Source organism: Paramisgurnus dabryanus, chromosome 15, assembly GCF_030506205.2.
Source record: "Paramisgurnus dabryanus chromosome 15, PD_genome_1.1, whole genome shotgun sequence".
In the NCBI taxonomy this organism is placed as follows: Eukaryota; Metazoa; Chordata; class Actinopteri; order Cypriniformes; family Cobitidae; genus Paramisgurnus; species Paramisgurnus dabryanus.
The window spans coordinates 33,250,356-33,275,013 of NC_133351.1; the positions used below are offsets into that span (position 1 = coordinate 33,250,356).

General features: G+C 36.3%; 1 protein-coding gene across 3 annotated transcripts; it reads left to right on the forward strand.

The window, feature by feature from the left end:
* The first annotated feature begins 3,910 nt into the window (after positions 1-3,910).
* slc15a1a (solute carrier family 15 member 1a) lies at positions 3,911-23,348 on the forward strand. Of its 3 annotated transcripts, XM_065293172.2 has the most exons (23): positions 3,911-4,061; positions 4,142-4,179; positions 5,436-5,523; positions 12,501-12,642; positions 13,118-13,237; positions 13,322-13,421; positions 13,512-13,602; positions 13,693-13,776; positions 13,859-13,941; positions 16,373-16,459; positions 16,715-16,804; positions 17,198-17,242; positions 17,444-17,476; positions 17,690-17,778; positions 18,213-18,294; positions 19,181-19,300; positions 19,638-19,781; positions 20,013-20,059; positions 20,140-20,235; positions 20,663-20,777; positions 20,873-21,010; positions 22,090-22,197; positions 22,913-23,348. In XM_065293172.2, the coding sequence occupies exons 1-23, from the start codon at positions 4,055-4,057 to the stop codon at positions 23,108-23,110; spliced, it is 2,145 nt and encodes a 714-aa protein (XP_065149244.1). In that variant the 5' UTR covers positions 3,911-4,054; the 3' UTR covers positions 23,111-23,348. The 3 variants fall into 3 exon arrangements, with proteins under 3 accessions (XP_065149244.1, XP_073668066.1, XP_073668067.1); XM_073811965.1 differs by lacking the exons at positions 22,090-22,197; positions 22,913-23,348 and having other exon boundaries at positions 20,878-21,011; XM_073811966.1 differs by lacking the exons at positions 20,873-21,010; positions 22,090-22,197; positions 22,913-23,348 and having other exon boundaries at positions 20,626-20,694.
* Positions 23,349-24,658: the final 1,310 nt, after the last annotated feature.

Consider the following 24,658-nt stretch of genomic DNA (forward strand, 5'->3'; position numbering starts at 1 on the left):
TCTGCTTAGTAAACTGCACTGAAAATGTGTACACACCTATTTTACTAATTTAAGCGCACTTAAAGCATTAGTCAATATTCGTAAAAAATAAAATCCAGATAATTTACTCACCACCATTTCATCCAAAATGTTGATGTCTTTCTTTGTTCAGTCGAGAAGAAATGATGTTTTTTTAAAGGAAAACATTCCAGGATTTTTCTCATTTTAATGGACCCCAACACGTAACAGTTTTAATGCAGTTTAAAATTGCAGTTTCAACGGAGTTTCCAAACGATCCCAAACGAGGCATAAGGGTCTTATCTAGCGAAACGATTGTCATTTTTACCAAGAAAAATAAATAAAATGCACTTTTAAACCACGACTTCTCGTCTATCGTGAGGCGCGACGTAATTGCGTAGTGACGTGGAAAGGTCACGTGTTACATATATGAAACGCACATTTGTGGACCATTTTAAACAATAAACTGACACAAAGACATTAATTAGGATCATTCGACATACAACAACGTCAGAACGCTCCTCTTTCTCCACACTTGTGGCGTAGTTTTGCATACATCATCCGTGACCTCTGGATGTGATGACGTATTGCGTGAGGTCGCCCTGGCGCGTTACAGGACCAGAGATAGACGAGAAGTTGTGGTTTAAAAGTGCATCTTTTTTAATTTTTCTTGTCAAAAATGACAATCGTTTCACTAGATAAGACCCTTATGCCTCGTTTGGGATCGTTTGGAAACTCAGTTGAAACTGCAATTTTAAACTGCATTAAAACTGTTACGTGTTGGGTTCCATTAAAATGAGAAAAATCCTGGAATGTTTTCCTCAAAAAAACATCATTTCTTCTCGACTGAACAAAGAAAGACATCAACATTTTGGATGAAATGGTGGTGAGTAAATTATCTGGATTTTTTTCTTTAAGAAAATGGACTAACTTTGCTTGTTTAACAATGGGGAAAAATGGTTTGTGCACAGACTAAAAGGGTTGTTCCTATTCTGTAATAAGTAATGGGTGTGTTTTGGGCGTAACATGCAATAAACCAGTGAAAGTCTCATCTCTAATCTCCTTTAAGAGCCAGTTGCGCTCGTGCCATGCCAATTCCCTATTTAGGTGGCGGAATTTGTAAACTGAAAAACCAAGCAGAGAAAGAAGACCACCAATTTAAGATTGATGTTAAAAAAATGTATTGTTTTTATTTGTATTGAAACTGTTATTTTTTCTAACAAAACCTTTGGTACTTTTTAATAGTCATTTTCTTTCAGTCATGAAATTAAAATTAGCAGGTTTTTATTTGCTGTAAATGTTTGGATAGCCTTAGTTACAATGATCAGTGTAATCTCAAAGAATAATTTACAAATATGCAAGAAAAGGTTTGTGCTGTTAAAACACTTTATTTGTAACAAATAGGAGATGATGAATTTACAAACGTGAGAGCCAAAACGTTTCAGCACTCGGACAGCGCCATACGTTTTTTTAAAAGCATTACTTTAAAGAAAACACTGTTGGTCAATATTTTACTATGTTCTTACCTCAACTTAGCCGAATTAATACATCCCTATCTTTTTTCAATGCTTTCACTTTTAATCATTGTACAGCGTGTCCTGAATGTGTTTACATTTCCTAACCCCATTCATTCCTCATGATCAAAACAGGGATGAATTTAGAAGCCACCAAACACTTCCATGTTTTCCCTATTTAAAGACTGTTACATGAGTAGTTACACGAATAAGTATGGTGGCACAAAATAAAACGTGGCGATTTTTAACCGGATAAAAATAAGAACTATATTGTATGGCGGAAGAGCACTTAGTTTGCAGCACTTTGATCTCGACGCGCAGTAACATCATCACTCCTGTGAAGTGAATTCAGCATGATATGAGCGGGAATCCAACAGAGTACTGAATAACTTAACTAATATTATAACTAAATTATATTATAATATTGGGCTTGTTTTTGAAGATGCAGTTGCTTTGTCTTGCGAGAGTTGGCAACTATACGCAGGTTAGTAACAACTTGTGCAGATTCTGCGCTCTAAAACTGGAATGAAATGTATCTAAAATTAGTGAATAATAAAGCCCTATTCGGACGGGATTAGTTTTACAGGGGGACCTCTGAGAAAATCGTGCTTCTCAGAGGTCCTCTGTGTTTTTAATCCCGTCCGAATCGGCCATGTCTGTGTTTTTCTCTGACGACCTCCGTAAAAATTCCAGAGCAATTTACCTACTGTTTTTCGCCGAACTCAGATGTCCTCTGAGAAATTTAATCCCGTCCGGATGCAAATGTCTGTGTTTGCCCGCAATATCTTTTGAAAACGCGGTTCATTTCGTGTTTTGGCCAACTTGATCTGCCATAAGGTCTTACTAATGCGCGTATATTGTATTTCCTGAGTCCCATTCATTCAGATATTAATGTTTTTTCGCATTCGGCAAAATAAAGTAATTAAATCAAGACGAGCTGAATATCATACACTGTTAAGACTAAACACTGATATATCATTAACATTATAAGAAACTCCGTTCAAAGTTGTTCAACTCCGGAATGGTAATGTTAATTAATAAAGATATTAAATTGTATTAATCATTATTTCTTCATTATTTTGTGTTTGTTATAAGCAGACAGTTATATAAAACACGTAGGCTAATGTTACTTTAGTAGGATTTGTATATTTTATTTTGATTTGTTAAAATTAAATTAATAAATTACATGTTCTGTCATGATTTTACATTTAAAGCAAAATATTAAACATTACAAACACGCGTATCCAGACAACACAGTCTCACACCCATGGCGTCAATATTTGACGACACTTGACCATGCGTCAATATGTTGACGCGGAGGGTATACCTTTCGCGTCACTTTTTGACGAACTGGGGACTTCAATACTATTAGGTACGCGAAATTAAACAGTTGTCAACTGACATTGGGGTTAGGGATAGGTTTGGGTAGGGATGTCATTATGTAAATCTAACCCTAAACCGACGCGAAAATGGTACTGCAACGCCCAAATGCATGAAACAGACACTCTGGAATAGCCTGCATCATTTTAATCCCGTCCGAATCGGTACATAAAATCACAGACGTCCTGGGGGACACGCTGAAACTCAAACGTCGTTTGGAAAACTAATCCCGTCCGAATAGTGCTTAAGTAATGAACAATTGACGACAGGCCGTTGAATTATTTTAAAAGATATGCATTCTTTTTCAATAATTCAACGGCCTGTAGTCAATTATTCCGCTTATACTACAGTTACCACACCTCAATAGATCACATGATATATTTAAAGGGATTCGTCCGATTTTTGTACTTAAATCGCTATTGTAAGTAGGACTATTTCTTCCGCGTCTCATCCAACGGCTATTTTGCTTAATCCAAAACGTCATTTTAAAGCTAGCAAGGGACAGAGACACAGAATGAAGAAAGAGATAGAGAAAGATTGTGTGAACGAGGCGTCTCTAAACAGCGCTGTTATTGCCTCGGAAAATCGTCTGTCATGTTGACACGTCTGTCATAACTATGCGAAGTGATATGGATCTGTAATATGCGGTCAATAGAGCTGCCTGGAACTACGTTCGCCGTGCATTTCCCAGACAATAATTGCACACCTCAGAACATTCATCAGCCAATCAGAGTAAGCATTCAACGGACCTAGTATAAGTGTGAATAAACCACCTTCTCTAAAATCTTTGAAAGGCATAGGAGTATTAAGATGGGACGATAATTCTTATGTTTTACATTTGGTTACAGAAATGTTTCTCAATTCACCAAACAGTGGCATAAAGTATAAAGAGAGATGTAGTATGCTTGTTGTTGTGATAGTTTAATGCGATGTCACTGACATTTTTGATGTTGATTTAGTTACATGAGATGAAGTACACTCACCCTGTAGACCTCTGGAGAGTTTTATCTACTGTTTCTCTTTGACTCTATAGTGTGTAATAAAGCAGACAGTACACAGTCCAGGTTAATAAGACGTCACACATTCACTTTTAACACAGAAGTTCTGATCTTGACAAGGTCTTTTCTCACACAGGTGTCACACAATCACGTCCACCTGCAAATATGCCAGGTGAGTTACACTGTACAGTTACAGAAATCATACAGTTCATTTGATGCTGTATGTGAATTAAATGAGTTATTCTCTGACAGACGAAAAGATGGATGAGGAGAAGAAAAATAAGAAAAAGGTAAGAGTCATTACAATTTTTTTTTGGCTGCATTGGGTGTTATTCAGAAACAAATTAAACTGTAATAGTGTGTACTTTGAACGAAATGAACTTAATTCAGAAGTAAAGCAAAGAAAGTTTTTTTAATATTTCAAAAGGGCATAGAGTCATGTGTTGGGGTTTGGGTTAGTCTATTGTCTATATTTGATTTACCTGCTAAAGAGAACAATAGCTTTGTAAATGAGAAAATACATCATATACGCACTCATCTATAAAAATGACTGGATTGTGCATAGAACGTAACAGCGTGAGGTGAAGCCATCGCAGAGTTCGAGCGGCCATCTTGGTATACCCAGCCGGCAGAGGGCGTTATTGACTTCCATTCAAAATCATGATTTAAATTCACCTGGTATACAGCGTATCAGTCACAAAAGATTAATTTTTAGGATATGTGTATGTAAATTAATTGTTAATTCTGGTGTTGTTGGCAATGTTTATGTTTTAATCGGGCAGGATAATTGATTTATAAAAAAAACGTTAAGATGAGTGTCCTGCATTCTGTTAATGACATGGCATGGGTATACACGGTCAGCTTTATTTCTCTGAATAAGTTTAGGTAACTTGTAAGTTAAGATAACATAATTACAAAACCAGCAAATTATTGAATGCACATACGGTACAAAGCATGATTATTTATTTCGATTTTATAATGAGCTCGTTTGTCATTTAATAGTAAATATGGTCGTGGTCTGCCGATGATCTGATACTCTAATGAATATGAATGTATAATAACTGATTAAAAACTAAAATGTACAACTTTCAGTGAATAACTATGTACATGCTTAGGACGTTTGCGTTGTAATAATGTACAGGGAGACTTCAGATATAAAAACAGATATAAAAACTGATAAAGTCCATTGATTTAATAGAACGTTGGGCATGGCGGTGTGGTGGCTTCACAATTGTGACGTCATGCCCAATCTAATCATTTATATAGATCAGTGATCATACGTGTGTTTGAATTTATGTGAGATCTTAAAGTGATTATTGAAATGATCCGGCCTGTCTTGGATTTGATATTGTATAGTTTAGTAACCTACTTCCTTTTGGATATATCATCTATACCAGTGGTTCTCATTCTTAACGTTATTCCTGGAGCTATATACTCTATATAAGTTTCTGATGGGGGAAAGTAATTGAATTTGTGGAAGTGTGTAAACAATTTGACCTTTCTGTAGATGATTTAATAAAGTGTACTGTACTGTATGTTTGTATAGACGGCTGAATGTTGTGGATATCCCGTCAGCATTTTCTTTATCGTGGTTAATGAATTCTGTGAAAGATTTTCCTACTATGGCATGCGAGGTAAGTGTTTATACTGTGTGTCTTAAAGCTGCCATTAACGCTAACTGATACTGTATGTTCTGCTGAAAAGCAAAACTCTATGTGAACAATATGAATGCAATATCAAGGTTAAAGGTAGGGTAACAGATTTGATCCTGAAACATTTTTAGTTAAGCTGGTTTAAAGTTTCCTCACATCCTGATAGCAATCACTGCGTTAACTTGTTTAAATGTATTTGTAGAAATTTATGTTATCTGTGAAAGGCGTAGGACCAAAAAATGTTCAACCAATCATAGATTTCGGTCCGAACGGACGCTGCCTTTTAATGTCCCTCATACGTAAGCGTAATTTGAATGCCCACCGCGCAGCTAGTCCACGCAGACACCATACATCATCGGCACGTTCACGTGCGCTCACCTCCTGTCTGTAAAACAGCGAGAATGGCAAACTTTTCTGCTGAATTGACAACCTGCACAGGAGCCACAAAATGAAAGACATCTTTTATAACAACAACAGCAAAAACTGCCTTGATCAGCAAAGAACAAAAACCCAAATTAACATCAGTAACTTTACTACTTTACCATGAGATGCAAACAGCTGCAGGAGGCAAAGGGTCTGAAAGGGTTGTTGCACTGTTTATTTTGGTAAGGTAGGTATGCGATATGTTTGTATTGAGATTTTTTTTTTATTGAGTAAAAGAATATAAAACAGAGCATAACATTATACAGTTTTAGTTTGTATTGAGATGGATTCAGATATTTTACTTTGATGAAACATTGTGTTGCTTATGAAATTTGTGTTAGTTTACGGATTAGCGTGACGATATAGTTACTATGTCTACACAACCAAAAGTGTGCTTTAACTAATTCTGTTAACCAGTTGTTTATGTTGGTTATTTTGAAAGTGTTATTCACTTTGTACTGCAAAGTTTTCTCACTGGTGAATGAGACATGAGATGTGACCGTCTGATCTGTGCGTGTTCATGTGTTTTGAACGAGGCGTAACTTTGGATGGCGAGGTGGCTACCGTTAGCATTTTTCAAAATGTGATACCCTACCTTTAAGGAAGATGACAGAAAAGAAAACGATATGGCTTTAATGTAGCCTACAATTACAGCATCAACCAGAATTTGTCTTGGTAGCTATTTTTGGTCACTCATAGCAACGCCTTGAGATCAAACTTTCTGTAGTAGGCTGATGTGTGTGATGTCATTTCATTAGTGGTGGAGTAAACCTACAGTAGTATACAGTAGGGCTGGGCGATTCATCCCCATAAAAAAATCTGAGATTTTTTAATAAAAAACTCGATTTACGATTCAAATCGATTTTTTTTTCCCCGACCCCATTTAAAACAAAAAAATTGCAAACTGTATATATTTTTAAAATATATATTTATTATATTAAATTAAAATGCATCAACAAAAAATTGGGAAGGAATGAAGATTTGACGAATGCAAAATGTATGTCAGTGTGTCCCACAGATCTGAAATTTACTTGTGGTGGTAGCTGGTGAAAAGGGCAATCATTATAATCCACCGACAAAAAATGGTCTATTATACATGTGACACAGAAATAATAATGTGTGACACAACACAATACTTTGAATTATTGAACATTAATATAAATTTCACATTATAGTTCATTAATCTAACCACCCCCAACTTTCTTTGTCATGAACAAAGCTGACACTGTTTGTCAAAGCACCACGAAAACACTTGATGTTTTTGCACTGATATATGCAGTAATTTGATGACCCCTTTTATCAAACTCAATATATACAATACTATGTATATAGCATATTAATAGACAGTGCAGGTCTATAGATAATAAATGTGACTGATGTTATAATGGTAATAACTTCTATAAGATAGGCACTTTTACTGCTTCTGCTTTCTATTTCTCTTTTGCCGATTAAAAAAGCTGAATCCACTCATTATTTCAGATTTAAAAGTTTACTTGCTGTCCTGATGACAGACTTTACATTACAGCTTAGCGGTTTTTTATATCCTGAGTCAGCTTTAGCTTTGCTCGTTTAGTGCAATGGGCTTGACATTAGCACTGCTTTTTGCTACAATCTCTGGGCAAACTTTTTTAGATTTTAGTAAAGATATTGTCTATTAATAGTAAGATTATTAAAAAATGGATTAAAGAAAATGCAGCGCGTGGTCGCAAAAGGAGCCAGTTGTCATCACCATAGAAACCGGAGGCACGCTGAAACTTCACTCGAGCTTTAGGTAGCGCTCACGGCAGTTCTCCGGTCGAATCGGGTTTTATACACAATATTAATCATACTTGGGACTCAAAGTAATAAACTAGGACCGACCCGGACCAGACTGACCATTTCAAATATAAACCCGGAACTGTACGGGTCCTCTCAGGGAAGAAAGACCTCTAATGGTAAAACTCTGCTCAAGTTCAGAAACATGAAAGGATACAATGTGACACTGAGCTTGCTTCGCGTCGCACCCAATTCATTGAGAAACGAAGAGCACGTGAACGCACACTCAACGGGAGAGACACAACGTGCTTGCACGCAAAATGAAGCCAACTTGGATGCTATAAACACATGCACATAAGCATATGCAACCATTTTGGTCGCAGTGTAGTTCCCTGGCTGCTCAGTTACCTCAGTATGTGCTGCAGTTGATCCAATTTGCCGCGCTGGATGATGAGTTTATGATGCGCTGGATAATGAGTTTATGACGCGTGCATCTTCACGGGCTCTCTCAACAAAACACGGGTCATCCAGTCGAGTTCAGAAAATACGGAAATGCATAAAGTGATTTTTTTTTCCTGGGCGGGTCGCAATTTACCTGGGCGGAATGCCCAGTAGAGCCTATGTTTGGGAAACACTGTATGTACTGCGCTAAACTGCAGAGGGGGAGAAAAAAATCTAAAAAAATCGATTTTTTGAAAATATGAATCGATTTGACCTACCAACTCGATTTTTTTCCCAGCCCTAGTATACAGTAAAGTAAAATCAAAACAACCACAAAATAATTCAAAAGTTTTACCTCTAATAGTTATTTTTGTATAAAGTGACTGAAACTGAAATCCCAGCAGACACATTGTAGTGAAATTTTTTACACATATTTTATTTGTACCATGTTGCATTGCTTAAAAGCAGCTTTACAAGAAATAAATAAAATAAATTTTACTGTTTAATGAAATGGTATATAATTTTTCACTTACTATCAAACATGTAGTAAATTAATGTGATATAACAGGCGTTGACTTACATTTTACATTATAAAAATGATCAGGGATGTGGACTCGAGTCCCAAATTTGATGTTTTGCGACTCGACTCAGACTCGAGTCACAAATTTGATGACTTGCGACTCAACTCGACATAATTAAAAAAGACTTGAGACTCGACTTAGACAGCAATGACTCGAAACTGACTTGGACTTGAGCCCTGTGACTCGGAAAGACTTCATAATCAGATCAGAGTCCGTATTACTCTAGATTGGTCCCTTCCAGCGTGCACTTGACCCGTTGTGTGATCCGATCGGCATACAGACTGGTGTGGCGCCTCAAGAACTGACAAGAGAATGACATCAAAGTACCGCGAGAGTGATTCGAGAAAACACACAGAGAATTCTGCTTTGAAACGCTCTCGCGGTACTTTGATATCACCAATCGGACTGCGTATCGCCAGACAAGGTCGAACCTACCTCATGCGCCACCAGAGGTGTAAAGTACTCGAGTAAATGTACTTCGTTACTGTACTTAAGTATTTTTTGGGCTACTTTGTACTTGTACTGAGTATCAAAAATATAAGCAACTTTTACTCTCTACTCAATTACATTTTTGATTGGGTATTTGTACTCTTTACTCCACTACATTTGAAATGACACTTAACGTTACTCGCTACATTGTTTATTCGTCAAATAAAAACGAAACGAAAGTGTCAGAGAGTGATGATGGATAGAATCTGTGGTCGCGAGGTTAGACGGACACACACAACTGAGGGACTTCATTGGCGCTACGCAGGGCAATCGTATGAAATCAAAGTACTGCGAGAGCGAATCAAATGCATATGGAGAAGTCTGGTCTCGCGGTATTTTGATGTCAAACACTGAATGGCTTGCGTTGAGCCACCGTAGCGGGACATCTGCGTGCTGCGTATGTCATAAACTGTAGAGAAAAGTTCGCGTCTGGTCTGAGAGAAGAGATAAAGAGCAAACATATGGATGCATATCACATTTGCTTCAATCAAGGGACCCTTTGTTAAACTTGTGATGCTACAATCAAAACAAAAGTGAAGCGCGATTGGGTCATCCCGCAACTCAAAGGCAAGCACAAATGTTTTATATACTCTGATGCTACTTTATCAGCTAACCTAAGCTGGTAAGTTACATAACTTGATATAACTTACTATATAAGCCAAAATAAACCAGCGATGTCCTGTACTGATTGCCTGAGTAACTTGAGTACATTATAAGATTGATAATAAGTGTACAATTTCACTAGCCTGGTAGAACCATCCTCTGCTATTTTGCTTCGCTTCATAGACAGAGTCTGGCTGGGCATAATTGACAATCGTTTTCCTTCTCATGGGAGGGGCTTGTCTGAAGTTTAAAATCATTGGTCTAAACGTAAGCCAATCACATAACGTTTGGATATGATGTGCGTTATGCGCCAGCTCAGCCGCATCAAATTTCTGCTGTAAAACACACGCATGATGTGAAAACAAACCCATCGAGCGAAATACCGAAGTTAACATGGCTATGAACGACTTCTGCAGATTATGTAAAGTAAATCGGGCCAGAGCTAGTTGAACACTATCCTTACGGTGTCTTTCCACTCACGTCTAAGTGGAGGAACGCCCCTCTCTCCTCTCAAACTCTTCCACCAGACGGCCATAACCATATGTAAATTAAATCTTCCTACCTTTTTTTCTGGTTAATCAGGAACGTCACCAAAGAATGTTTGCCCACGCGTCCTCCACCATTAACTGTGAACAATGAAATTTCCTTCCATGATATCTCGATTGTTGTGCACGTCAAGCTGTGCTGCATACAGTTTCTCGCTGACGATCGATAATAGTTGATAAATTAAACTTTCCCAAAACCTGTCGGGAGTAGGGCAACAACATAATCTCCATTCAAAATGTTTAACAAACACTTTTCTTGTTCGGGATTAAGTTGGCAAGTGCCGGTTCTCCACAACAGAGCAAATAGCTTTCTGTGCCTCCATGTCCACTACAAACTACAACCGTACATTCGGCGCTTAGCGTCTACGTCACGGCTCTCAGCCCGCCCTCTGTTCATTGATTCGCCGGTTGTTTTGAGACCTGAGGAAAACGGTTTGAATGGGAGGTATCTCAGACTGAGTACAGAAGCGTAATGAAATTTAGCGGAAGTACAAAGTCTGACGTAGTCAGGCTACAATTTCACTGTCCTCACATTTAATCAAGTATGCTGTAATGTATTTACTGTAAGAGGGATGCATGACGGAAGAAATGTAGTGCACTTAATGTGAGATTGTGGTGTTACGCACTACATGTGTTTTCAATTAATCTTTCGAATGAACAACTTCCTGTTTTTAATATGCATGATCATATTTCTGTTAGTGTAATTTTAGTTTACTGGAATTTTTTAAATATTAAAATTATATCTTTTTATATCTTTAGGCCTATAAGAATATTTGGTAACACTTTACAATAAGGTTCATTAGTTAACAGTAGTTAATGTATTCACTAACTTGAACAAACCATGAGCAATACATTTGTTACATTATTTATTTATCTTTGTTAATGTTAGTTAATAAAAATGTAAGCTTTAATTGTTTGTTCATGTTAGATCAGAGTGCATTAACTAATGTAAACAAGATTTAAATAAAGTATTAGTAATTGTTGAAATTAAAATTAACAAAGATTAATAAATGCTAAGTGCAGTTCATTTTTAGTTAATGTTAACTAATGTAGCTAACTAATGTTAACTAATGAACCTTATTGTAAAGTGTTACCATATATTTATATCACAAAGTTAGGCTATATATTTTTCAGAATGGCACATTCAAATACACAATGACACTAGACTAAAATTAAATGGGTTTAAATAAAATGTAATGTTGAATAAAATTAGACTAAAACTAAATCAATTCAGATGACAAAAATATGACTAAAACTAAATTAAATTTTAATCAAAAGACTATGACTATGTTTAATCTGTGTTTGTTCTGCCAGGTCAAACTTTTGAGGTGTTTGATTTCTTTTCTATATTAGGAAATAAAACCTCATAAATAAACTTTCTTAGTTTTCACTGACCTACAATGTCTCTTTGTGTTGAGGACTAGTGCATATTTGAGCCAACATTCAGTACGAGTAAAAATACTTAAGTACTTTTAAATTGGGTTACTTTAATACTTTTACTCAAGTCGTATTTAAATTGGTGACTTGTAACTTGTAGTGGAGTAATTTTTACAGTAAGGAATTTGTACTTTTACTCAAGTATGGCTTTCAGCTACTCTTTACACCTATGTGCGCCACTGTAAACAAACAGTCCATGTGGAAAAGAGAAGGAAGGGAACAGTGCTGGAACATTACATCTGAACAGTTAACAACGCACATGTGAATAAACAACATGTTATTACTGTAGGTACAGAGCACATTTATATTTACAGACGTATTTTTCAGTTCTTTGAATACATGGTTAAGAAATGTGAAATATACAAAACTTTACTGTAATGAAAAATAAAATGCCACTGTATTATTTACAAAGTTGTTTCCTGTATTTTTTGTCGCTTTTTTACCTTAAAAGCTACAGATTTTTTACAGTGTACATTTGATACAATTGTCTTTGTATATCATACACAGTAGCGTCTGTTATTAAGCAAAGGTAGAAACTTCAATCATTGTTCATGTTACAGCATTATTAAAAGGTTTTGCTATGTGTGAAACAGTGTGTTCAGTGTTTTCTGGGATTGTGCTTTAAAGTTCATGTACATGTTTGTCCAAACTGTAAATGTCCCTCTCTTTCACTCCCTCTCTCTAGCTGTGTTGGTGCTGTATTTTCGATATTTTCTGCATTGGGATGATGATCTCGCGACCTCGATTTATCACGCTTTTGTGGCGCTGTGCTACTTGACACCCATCCTGGGAGCCATTATTGCTGATTCCTGGCTCGGGAAGTTCAAGTTAGTTTTTCTGTCTTATAAGCTTCTCAACATAGTCTGTTTCTCAATGTCAAGAATACTTCCTTGGCAGGACTAGTCCTTACAAGTCACTTTTTTCAGAGTCTTAAGCATTCAGAGAACATGTTAAATGGAACAGGCTAGCAAGTGCACGTCATTGCGTCAAGGAAAGGTGTGCTTTCGGCGATGCTCAAATAGGATTGTGGGTGATTTCAGCGCGTGAAGGATACACTTATGCATCCTTTCCTGTATATAGGATATTTCTCGAACGAAGGACTCAGTCCTTGGCTGAAATTCCGAGGATCCTCGACATTGGAACAGTCCTTCGACGGATGTCGATGACGTAGCATCCTTGAAATTCTGGCTTCCGAGGATCCTTCCATGACATTGAGAAAAAGCCATAAACTCTTATTTATGAGTGAATGTAGAAAAATTTGGGATATTTTCTGATGTGTTGAACGTGTGTATGTGCTTTCAGAACGATCATATACCTGTCTATAGTTTATGCCGCAGGCCAGGTTATCATGGCCGTCAGCACAGTTCATGACATCACAGATTCAAACAAAGATGGTACACCGGATAATCTGACCTTTCACATGTGAGTGAATTAACCCACGATACACCTTGACTTCTTCATATGTCCAGAGCTGTTCTTTCACATGTGTTGGTATTGTTGTTTCAGGGCTTTGTCAATGTTAGGTCTGATTCTTATTGCTTTGGGTACTGGAGGAATTAAACCCTGTGTGGCTGCATTTGGTGGAGATCAGTTTCAGGAGCACCAGGTTTGATTCTGCATAGTAGCTGAATCATCATCATCATCACCATCATCATCATTGATGTTTATCTGATGGTTTGTGTTTTAATTGTTTTAGAGTCGTCAGCTCAACACATTCTTCTCAGTGTTTTATCTTTGCATCAATGCAGGAAGTCTTCTGTCTACACTTATAACACCTGTCCTCAGAGGTACACACATGCGCGCACACACACACACACACACACATGTCATGGGTTCAGTATCACATGTTTGTCTGTTGTGTCTTCTGATGTGTGCAGCTCAGGAGTGTGGCATCTACTCTCAACAGAAATGTTATCCATTGGCTTTTGGAGTCCCGGCTGCACTTATGGTTATATCTCTGGGTAAGACTGAGTGGACCAGACCAACACACGCACACACACAGATTTGTGTGTCTGATTGTACTGTGTTTTGTGTTTTGTACAGTGGTGTTTATTGCTGGTAGTGGGATGTATGTAAAAAGAGATCCAGAAGGAAACATTATGGGGGCTGTGTGTAAATGCATTGGGGTGAGTAAAATTTATATCGTGTCATCATATGCTTGGGTTTATGTGATTTTATTAAATGAATAGTTCAGCCAAAAATTATAATAAATCGATTATCATTGTTCGATTCGATCCGATCTTCGAGATTTAGATAAGTGTTTTTGAAAAAAGCCGGAAATGGTGCCAGATAGGGGTGGGCGGAATGACCAAAATTCTATTCCACAGAATGAGTCATTTTATTTCACAGTAACTGTATATTTCATGGTATACATGTTTTTAAGTTTATATTGTTTTTGGATTATAAAATATGCAGTTATTTGCCACTCACTATAGCTTTTAACTGCTCACCACAGTTTTAAAATATGGACAATTTAAATTAAATAATGTTAAAGTGAAAATGCCCAGAGGATAACAACAAGTCTTGATAGACAGAATCTTGTTTTTAATTGAGTTATTAATTTTATAGACTATTGAAGCTATAGTATGCTTTGTATTTTGGATAAATGCCTGTATATGAGAGACGGAGCTCTAGATATAGATATTAAGACGGGTGCTATGATGTGATGAAGTCTGTTTTAAGGTATTGACGCTCTTTACTTTCTATTACACATTAACATTTGCGTCTCTTTCTCGTCTTTCTGATCAACGATGTTTGTACTATAAGCGAATTAGGCGTCAAACTACATCGCTCCAGCAGCGCACGTGTCACTGATATAAACGTGAGTTTTGTCTTAGCTTGCTTAAAGTTCAGAAAACTTTACAACTATTACCATTATGTGTAAGAAGAACTCTTTATTTGGCCACCCGTTGCGCGCGCCTCAAGAAACCTCTGCCCGTCAGAGACCGGCTGCATGAGCACAGAGGGAGGGAGGGAGAGAGAGAGAGTTCGCTGGAGACCCGCGGTGGATTCACTGGCGCTTATTATAAAAATAACACAAATAACTCGTTCATTTGTTATGAGTGGATTATTTTACATATAGATCGCAGCTTTGAGCGTTGTTTTATTGTCCTTCCAACTCGCGCGCATGCGTGAATTCAATGACGCGGCAAGTTTAAGTTATTAATTATTAAATCGATTCTCTGAGTTAAGGATCGATCTTTAGAAATTAACATGAAAATCGATTCAAAATCGGTGAATCGATTTTTTCAACACAGCCCTAATAATAAACCCATGATTTACTCATCCTCAAGCCATCCGAGATGCATGAGATGTCCATTTTTCAGGCATCATTTTTTTTTTAGAAATAAATAAATATGGGGTCCACTACCTCCTTCAAGCCCAAAGATTGTGCATCCATCCTTCACAAAAGTAACCCCAACAGGCCGGTTGCACCAGCTGTGCGTAAGTTACAACGTAGCTTAGTTACGACGTAAATAGGCACTAAGTTACAACTTACGCACTACTAAATGTTTTTGCGTTGCACCATTAAACTTAGTTAAAACGTAACAATACGTTGTAACTAAATATTTACGGAAGCCCCTGTCCATGAATAACGTTTGGAATAAGATGTCATCCAGATTATATAACATCGATGAGCTCGTATTAATTATGAAGAGCCGCAAATTCGTCAACCACTTTTCAAGAACTGTTTAATTTTCTGTGTATCCATCAATTAAAATAAGATTTAAAATTTCTTCCTGTTTATTTTCTCTTCCATGTGTGGGATATATATTTTCAATTAAAAGTGTAATGTTTTGAGTTCGATAACATATGCTTTAACGTCTTTTTTTAACTTTCAGTTTAGGCGAGACAAGAATGAGTTTGAAATTACGTACTGTTCAGACTATTTCCTGCTCTTGTGATTGGGTTAAGGAAAATAAACGTCATTCTATGCGACAACGCATTACTTTATGGAGAGCTTACGACCTACTAGCTACGTTCTTCCTTAAGAACAAGTGGTGCAACCGAATTAAGTAAAGAGTTAGTTATAAACTAGCTAGTAGTTACTAAGCCTCTAGTTTGGACTTTACGTCCCAGTTTAAGTAAGAACTTACGAACGACTGGTGCAACCCTACCCTGGTGGATAAAAAGGCAGCTTTATTTTCATTTGTAAAGTTTTTAAATATGGATATTCCTACGACAAAACCTTATGAATTACCCTCAGATAGCCTTTCTTCATCCCCCTGGAGCTGTTTGGGTTACTTTTGTGAAGGATGGATGCATAATCTTTGGGCTTGAAGGGGGACCCCATATAAAAATTGGAAGAGCTAGGAAATTTTCTAAAAAAACTAAAAATGTGATTGTCTAAATCTCGAATGGCTTGAGGGTGAGTAAATCATGGGTTTATTATCAGTTTTGAAGAACTATCCCTTTAAATTGAAAAGCACATTCTTCTGGAGAAAGTAATACATGTAGCATAAGTGTGGCTAAATAATAAGGATTTTATATTGTGCATTTAATATATTTTCTAATATAAATTTATTAAACTATTAATTAAATTCACTTTTCCCATAGTTTGCCATCAGAAATCGTTTTAGACACAGAAGCAGCCGCTATCCAAAGAGAGAACACTGGATGGACTGGGCAGAGGAGAAATATGATGTATGATACAATCCTATCATCTCTTGACACGCATGCACACACACACTCACACAAACGCAGGTTCCCATTATTTATGTGGGCATTCCATAGACTTAATGACTTTTCTAAATTAACCCTCACCGTAAAGTTTCTGCTATTTTACATTTTTTATTATTTAGATTTATTTATAAGCTGTTTTCTTCATGGTGACCAAAAAATAAATATATTCAGTTCCCCCTACACACCCACTAATTTCCCTTGTCTTTTCTCCTATAGAAACTACTCATAGCTCAAGTAAAGATGGTGTTAAAGGTGTTGTTCCTTTACATCCCTCTGCCCATGTTTTGGACCCTGTTTGACCAGAAGGTAAAGATGAACACAACACAATACTAAAGACAGACTGAAACTGTTAACTGTTTTTAAGTGAAGTGTATCATTTCTTTACTAGTAACATCAACAAATGGAATGGTTATTTCAATAGAGGATTTCAAAGCCCTCCTCTTATTAGCTATTGGTCAGATATACAGGTAGCCCCACCCTAAACTTAACTCATTGGATGAGTCTACCTATTTCAGGCTCCAGCTTCTTAAAATAAAAAATGACACACTTCACATTTAACAAATACAAACAAGTCTAGTTCTGTAATCCCGGTTAGGACAGTTGTTTAAATTGAACCTCAAGTATTGTAATGATTTAGTTCATATCTCTGGCATGTGCATGTGTGTTGTAAAGGTTTGTGTGTTTTTTTCTATTTTGTAGGGCTCACGCTGGACTCTTCAAGCCACCACTATGAGCGGAGACTTTGTATGTGTCTCATTTTTTTTTTTTTTTGTATAAAACATATTAATAATAAACCTAATTTAAATTTAACAATGTGTTGGGGAGCAAACTAGTTACTGATAAAAGACCAAATTTAGCTAAACCAACAGAAAGAAATGTATTATTGCTGCTGAACACAGTATATGTGTAATTCCTGTGATCAATGTCATTTCCTGTTGTCTATAGGGGGCGTTCATCCTGCAGCCAGACCAAATGCAGGTAAATGTTACGATTCTTTTCAGGATTTGGATTTAGGCCCTGAATGTGACACATATTATGAGTATGTAATCTGGTTTGTGTATCATGTAATTGATGTTTTCAGTCACCTGCTGACCTCACTTGCCTTTAGTGTTTTCAGATAAAAAGATGTCATGAATCTGTTGAATGTACTGTACAGTCAGAATCCACATAACTGAGATGTGTCTCTTTCAGACTGTAAATCCTATCTTCATCCTGACCATGGTGCCCATCATGGACCGAATAGTTTTTCCTCTTATACAGAAGTGTGGCCTCAATTTCAGGTAAGACTTTCAGAAAAGATACAAACAGAAAATTCAGGAAATATGTACACAAAATTAAAAACAAAATAACTGAATGGACATCAAGGCATCAGTCCGTATTTAATGTAACCTCTCTTGACACTAAACACATCTTGATCTTTTTTGAGGCGACTGAATTCCTATAGGTCATTTGATTAGAATTAGAAATTAGGTTTAATTTATTAAAACCTGCTATTGTTCAAGTGTTAGGGGAGTTTACCCTAAATACTTGACACTTCAGCTTATACTTTTATATTGTTTTTAATACTACATACACATTTCCTGTATTTTCTGGTTGTATTCTAATAAAGAAGCTGACAAATAATTATATATGTGTTCACTATACCATTAGAAAAACAACAAATCTAACAAATCTTGACGTTATTAACAGTGTATGACTCTGTCTTGTGTTTCAGTCCTTTGAAGAGAATGACTGTAGGGATGCTGTTTGCTGCCATGGCTTTTGTTTCTGCAGCTCTGGTCCAGGTTGAAATTGATGTGAGTATGAGAAGATTTAACTGCAGGTGTTTTTAAAAAAATTGTCAGAAAAAAAAGTGTGTTATCAATAAGGGTGTCACGATTTCGATTTAAATCGAAATTAAGTCACACCGTCGAACTTCAAATTAAAAAATGGGATCGTCGATGCTGCCACGTCCCCATGTCACGTCCGGTCGGCTTGCCAAGTGGGGGAGAAAACCTCTCAGAGATTTATATTTTAAACACAAGGGATGTATTGCTACAACTCCTTGAAATAAATATCATAAACAGGATTACTACCTAGTGATCTGCCTTCGGACACGTGCGTGAGAGAGCAGCCAAGATGCACCGGGTAATATTTTTAACAAAAGGGATAGTTTGCCTCAGCTCACAGGAAACGCATAAAACTGAACAAATATGTAAGGATTACTATTTTAGTTTGTTTAGGGTTCAGACAGATGTGAGAGCCCGTGCACGTGAGACAGAGAGAAGCACAGCTGCTTATGACACTGGATTATGGCTGAATTAATTTTTTTCTTTTTCCCCCATGCGAGGAAAAGCACGCAATGTGCATGTTAATAAATAATAATGGCATAGCATTTTTTGTCTTTCAAAAAAAGTAAAATCCGAGAATCGAATCGAATCGTGACTTTAGAATCGAAAATGTAATCAATTCAAGGATTTGGAGAATCGTGACACCCCTAGTTATCAATGGACATTGTTGATAGTCAACCTCTGGAAAAACAGAAAATTACATCAACTCTTTATTTGATTTCTATCCTTTTGAGGTAAAACGTGAGTGCAAGAGTTAAAGATTAATCTTGATTAATGCACTTTATGTTTTACAAGAGGATGAAAAAGAGGCCCAAAAAACGTCCAAAACTCTAACAGATTATCTTCTCCTCAGAAAACATTGCCAAATTTCCCATCATTGTCTGAGAGTCAGTTAAAGGTGGTGAATATGGGAAACAATCCACTCATTGTTACCATCCCAACCATTGAACCACTACATATTGAACATTTGCAGGTACAACACACACACACACATTCTGGTTTCCATGTTTTGTGGGGACATTCCATAGACGTAATGCATTTTATACCATACAAACTGTATATTCTATTCCCTTTCCCTAACCCAAACCATCACAGAAAACTTTCTGCTACCTTAGATTTTCAATAAACATCATTCTGTCTGATTTATAAGCTTGTTTCCTCATGGGGACCTCACAAATGTCCCCACGAGGTCAAAATTTACAGGTATTCCTATCTTTTTGGGGACATTTGGTCCCCACAACTTGATAATTACCAAGTACACACACACACAGCCTGTGGTCTAACAGAGATGTTTCTCATGTTTTTTATAGAGTACTGAAGAATATTTGGTGTTTGACCATCAGGACATCACAGTGTCCTTGAACACAAATCCTGTCATCACTACAGCTTTTAGTTTAATAAAGGGTCAGCGTCAGACATTGATCATTCCCTCTGATCCCGCTCAAATGTATCTGGTGAGTGTGTCAATGTTACAGATACACAGTCAACTAACAGGGTCCAAAAGTAGATTATTATATTTAATAATAAGTTTCTTCAAACATCACTGCTATGATATTAAGATGTTTTAGGTGATGCCTATGGTTTTCTGAACAGTCATACTGACAGACTGATGGTACATTGACAGGTGTAAGCGGTAAGCACCAAATGTTTGGTAAAATTGACCCTGATGTTTAACTTTCCCTCAGCAAGAAGACATCATGTCTAAACCAGACGAAGGAAAAAATGCCATAAGGTCAGTGAACTGTGAAATAGATTTATTCTTCTCTTAAGATCAAATGTTTCCTGAATGAAATGATGTTTGCTTTTGTATAGATTTGTGAATGGTATGAGAGAAGTCCTGAACATTACTGACGTGGGCTCCATCGAGCCGTCAGCTGTCTCAAACTACACAATGGTTTTACAGGGAACGTAAGTAAAGTAACTTACTGACTCTTCATTGAACTTTTGATTTCTATTTTTACTTTTAAACATTTTTGTAAGTAACTTGAAAGTTGTTTTTAACACTTAAAGTTAAAATAAAATCATTGCTCTATTGTTGTTCAGTCAACAAATAGCTATTGAGGCATTGCTTTATGCTACTGCCAATGTAAATAATAATAAACCTAACATTTTTTTTTTCTTAAATTTTTAATTGGAGGTTAACTTTAATGTAATAAAGGTTACTGCACTGAAAGTGAATGACTGTAGATTTGTTGTCTTCATATAAACCTTAAAGCCTACTGTCAACATCTTTCACTGTTTACCAATCAGTCAAAGTAAAGATGTTATTCTTAGTATAAATTATTCTGTATTTATCAGATCTTTTTGATGATGTTGCTGTGGTTTCTCCTCTTAGCCGGACGTTTCAACTCAGCAGTAACGAGAAGATCTGTAAGTTTGCTGTAAAATTTGGATTTGGTGCCTCATACACGTTCCTCATCCCCAGTAATTTGACCTGGTCTGATCTGGAGGTGTGTAGTATCTCTCTCTCTCTCTCTCCCTTTACCCTGCTGGAAGGTGAAGGTCCTCTGAAGCATCAGTTGTTTTTGTGTGTGTTTGTGTGCAGTGCAGTAACTCGATTAAGAAATTAGAGGACATCAAGCCCAACTCCGTTCACATGGCTCTACAGATTCCTCAGTATTTTCTCATCACTACAGGAGAGGTGATGTTCTCAGTCACCGGTCTTCAATTCTCATATTCACAGGTAAATAAACACCTGTCACCTTTGACTCTGTCATCATTGCAAAATAAAAACAAGTGTACAAATACAGTATAATCATATTGTGTACTGAACTTGCAGCATTACAGGATCATATGAATACATGACAACATTAAAATCATATCTAACATTTCAGATGAAGAGAAAGCTCATTTCAAATACATCTCAGATTGGAGAGCCGAATGTGTCCTTATATCTACACTGTATTGTGTTCTCATGTAGGGCTGGGTATCGATTCAGGTTTTCCAGATCGATTCGATTTCGATTCACAAGCTGCTAAATCGATTCGATTTCAATTCTCGATTCAATTTTCGATTCTGGTTCTCAGACCGGTTTCTATACTCTATTCAACTCGTTGAATATAGATTTAATACAAATACTATATTAATAAAAAGAACAGTGAACAGCAGGTTAGAAGTGGGTAATTAATAAAATCGACGAAGCACCTGAAACCGCCATTTTAACCACTGAATGAATGAATGACAGGCTTGCCTCTTGCTCCTTGGTAACATGCGCTAGGCAAAAAAGAGGGTGACATCTAGTAAAGAAGACAAGTAATTTCATTCAATGTTTGCAGAAATAAATATAAAAAAAAAAAATCGATTCTGCTCTTTGAGAATCGATTCTGAATTGACCACGTTTTAAAAAACGATTAATTGAAAAATCGATTTTTTTTTTTTTGCCCAGCCCTATTCTCATGGTTATTTTATGTTGTCAGTAACGTCCTACATCATCTCTTCTATTCATTTAACTCTGGCTTTGTATGCTGTGGTCAAACTTGACTCGATGGTGAAAATCAGTCAATAATTCATGATCGGGTTAGGGGTTCTCCTTAAAGAAATATTTCTTCTGCTCCTAAAGAGTGTCAAAAACTAGTGTCAAGTTTGCTAAAACTATGTGACAGACACATTTTATCAAATATTATTTACTAGTAAAGTGTCTAAAACAATTGTGATCATCAGAAGGCTCATACAGTATTTACTTGCATCTGCTATCATGTGGAGATAAAAACATTTTCAAAGAAGATCAGTAAATTTTTACATTTATGTGTTTTATGTCATAAGGCTCCAAAAAACATGAAGTCGGTGTTGCAGGCCGGCTGGTTGTGCACTAACGCTGTGGGAAACATTATTGTGTTGATTGTGGCTGAATTGGGAAAGCTTCCTAAACAGGTAGAGTATATAACCTCATACAGACCATATCACACACAGCCTGATTATATCAAGAGTTCAGAGGAAAACCATGTCAGAAAAAAAGTGAATCTGACGTGTTTTCTTGTAAATTATAATTTTTTTCTTGTAAAAAATTATAACTTATGTTAAGGTTCAGTCATTTCACTTTAATGGCAATGAAAGTGTTATAAGTCATAAACTAAAATGACTTTTTTTTTTTACAAATGCCACTATAGTCATTTTATTGGTATTTAACAAATTTGACTGTTTTGTTACAAAACCCTTTAAGTACATACAAAAATCTTCACATCTATAAAGGTCTCTAGTTATTAATCACTGTCTTTTCTGAATAAAGATAAAAGACTGTAAACTATATATTCTGTAAACCTCCTTTAAAACTCTTGCACCTTGACGTACCTGCGCCATCATTCATCCAGTTATTCCTCTGTGCATGACGAGGACTTTGCTGAAACATTTACGGTTTTACAGATTGTGCCAACAAAGCGGTATTTCTATATGTGAGTGTAAGTGCAGGATTAAGTGGATTTGAAGAGAAAGTATTTGATAAACATATAATACATGTCGAAAGCATTCGGTTAGAAAGTGGCATTTAGCGACCTTAGCATCTGAACTTTTCATGTTTATATTGTTGTGTAAAAATAATAGTGTATTAAACAATGACAGACTGGTAATTTGTGCGTGTTTCTCTCTCTAGTGGGCAGAGTATGTGTTGTTTGCTTCACTGCTAGTGGCTGTCAGTATTATCTTCTCCTTCATGGCTTACTTCTACACCTACATTGACCCAGATGAGATCGAAGCTCAGATCAAGAGAGAGCAAGACCTCGAACCAGAGGAGAAGAATAGAGAGACAGAGCAAACTGAAGAGCAGGAGGTCAAACAAACAAAGATATAAAACCTTCACTGTTTGACTGGATGATATGAATATCATAAATATGTCATATTTATTAAATGACTGTGAACAGTTTTTTTATTTTGCATATTAAGTTGGTAAGATGATAAAGTATATAAAACCTTCTCTAAAATGGCTTATAATGCAGATGGACTGTACTGGTGAGTGTATTTCTACAGGATTATTTAGGCTACATGTTGTCTATGTTTGTATGCTAATAAACAATGAACCTTGGTCTATGTTTAGCACTAGACTGAAATGTTTGCTTTATTTATGACTCTTGTACAGTAATATGTGTCAACAGTAGTGTTACAAAAGTCTCAACACAGAAAATGTATTAATGTAATATAGTTGTATAACCTCATCTTTAACTTCAGTGTTCCTGTCAATTTGACCTCAAAGGGAAATGTCAACATATAAGAGTCATCTGATGTTATAACTACCTGCTAGTTACTAGCTTATTAATTGAAAGCCAAATTGGTGAAATCAAAGAAATTCATTGATCACAACCACTTGTTTTAATGAACAAAATACAACAAATAAATCATACAATTGTAAATAAATAATTTTAACATTAAAAACTTTAAAACAAACACTAACAAATATATTTTATTTGTTTAATCTGCATGCTATGTGATTACACAACACTACAAGATAAAAAAAACTGGAAAATGGACAGATGCGTTTTATGTACCAATAAAATTACCAGATGGTAATTCAATAACAGCCTAAAACCTGGTGTGTCCATGTGGACATCACATTTTTTGTTGTTTGCACCATAATTCATTATTCTGTATGACTGGAAACTGTTGTACACAAACGTGGACAATTACACTTCTTTATGTTCAAAGAAAAATATTTGGTTATTAATTAGTGCTGGGTAAAATTCATCGCATACAAAATAAAAGTGTTTTTTTGCATAATAACTGTATCTGTACTGTGTGTAATTATTATGTATATTTAAGAACACACAAATATATATATTTAACTTTTTTATTAATATAGAATTTATAAAAATATATATATAAATATATTTACACATGTAAATGTTTCTTAAATACATACATGCATGTGTATTTAATTACAAATATTTTTCTTTGAACATGAAACAGTGTAATTGTCCACGTTTGTGTACAACAACTTTCAGTTATACAGAATAAGGAATTAAGCTTTGAATTAAGTTGTTATATATATTGGTTCTTCTAATCCCAAAATCAAAAATCTAAAATGCATGTCTCACATTTGACACAGACTTTACAGAGCTGCATCAGTAACGTTGGGACGGACTCGAAGAAGTCTTGTCAACACGTTTGACACAGACTTGACGGAGTCGCGTCGGCAACGTTGGGACGGAACTCGAAGAAGTCGTGTCGACACGTTTGACACAGACTTGACGGAGTCGCGTCGGCAACGTTGGGACGGACTCGACGAAGTCGTGTCGACACGTTTGACAGAGACTTGACGGAGTCGCGTCGGCAACGTTGGGACGGAACTCGAAGAAGTCGTGTCGACACGTTTGACACAGACTTGACGGAGTCGCGTCGGCAACGT

Bases quoted from the DNA above. Each gene is read 5' to 3' on its own strand.
- slc15a1a (XM_065293172.2), top strand. The intron at 13,422-13,511 runs GTTTGATTCTGC...TAATTGTTTTAG, and splicing joins ATCAGTTTCAGGAGCACCAG to AGTCGTCAGCTCAACACATT. The intron at 21,011-22,089 runs GTAAATAAACAC...TTATGTCATAAG, and splicing joins TTCAATTCTCATATTCACAG to GCTCCAAAAAACATGAAGTC.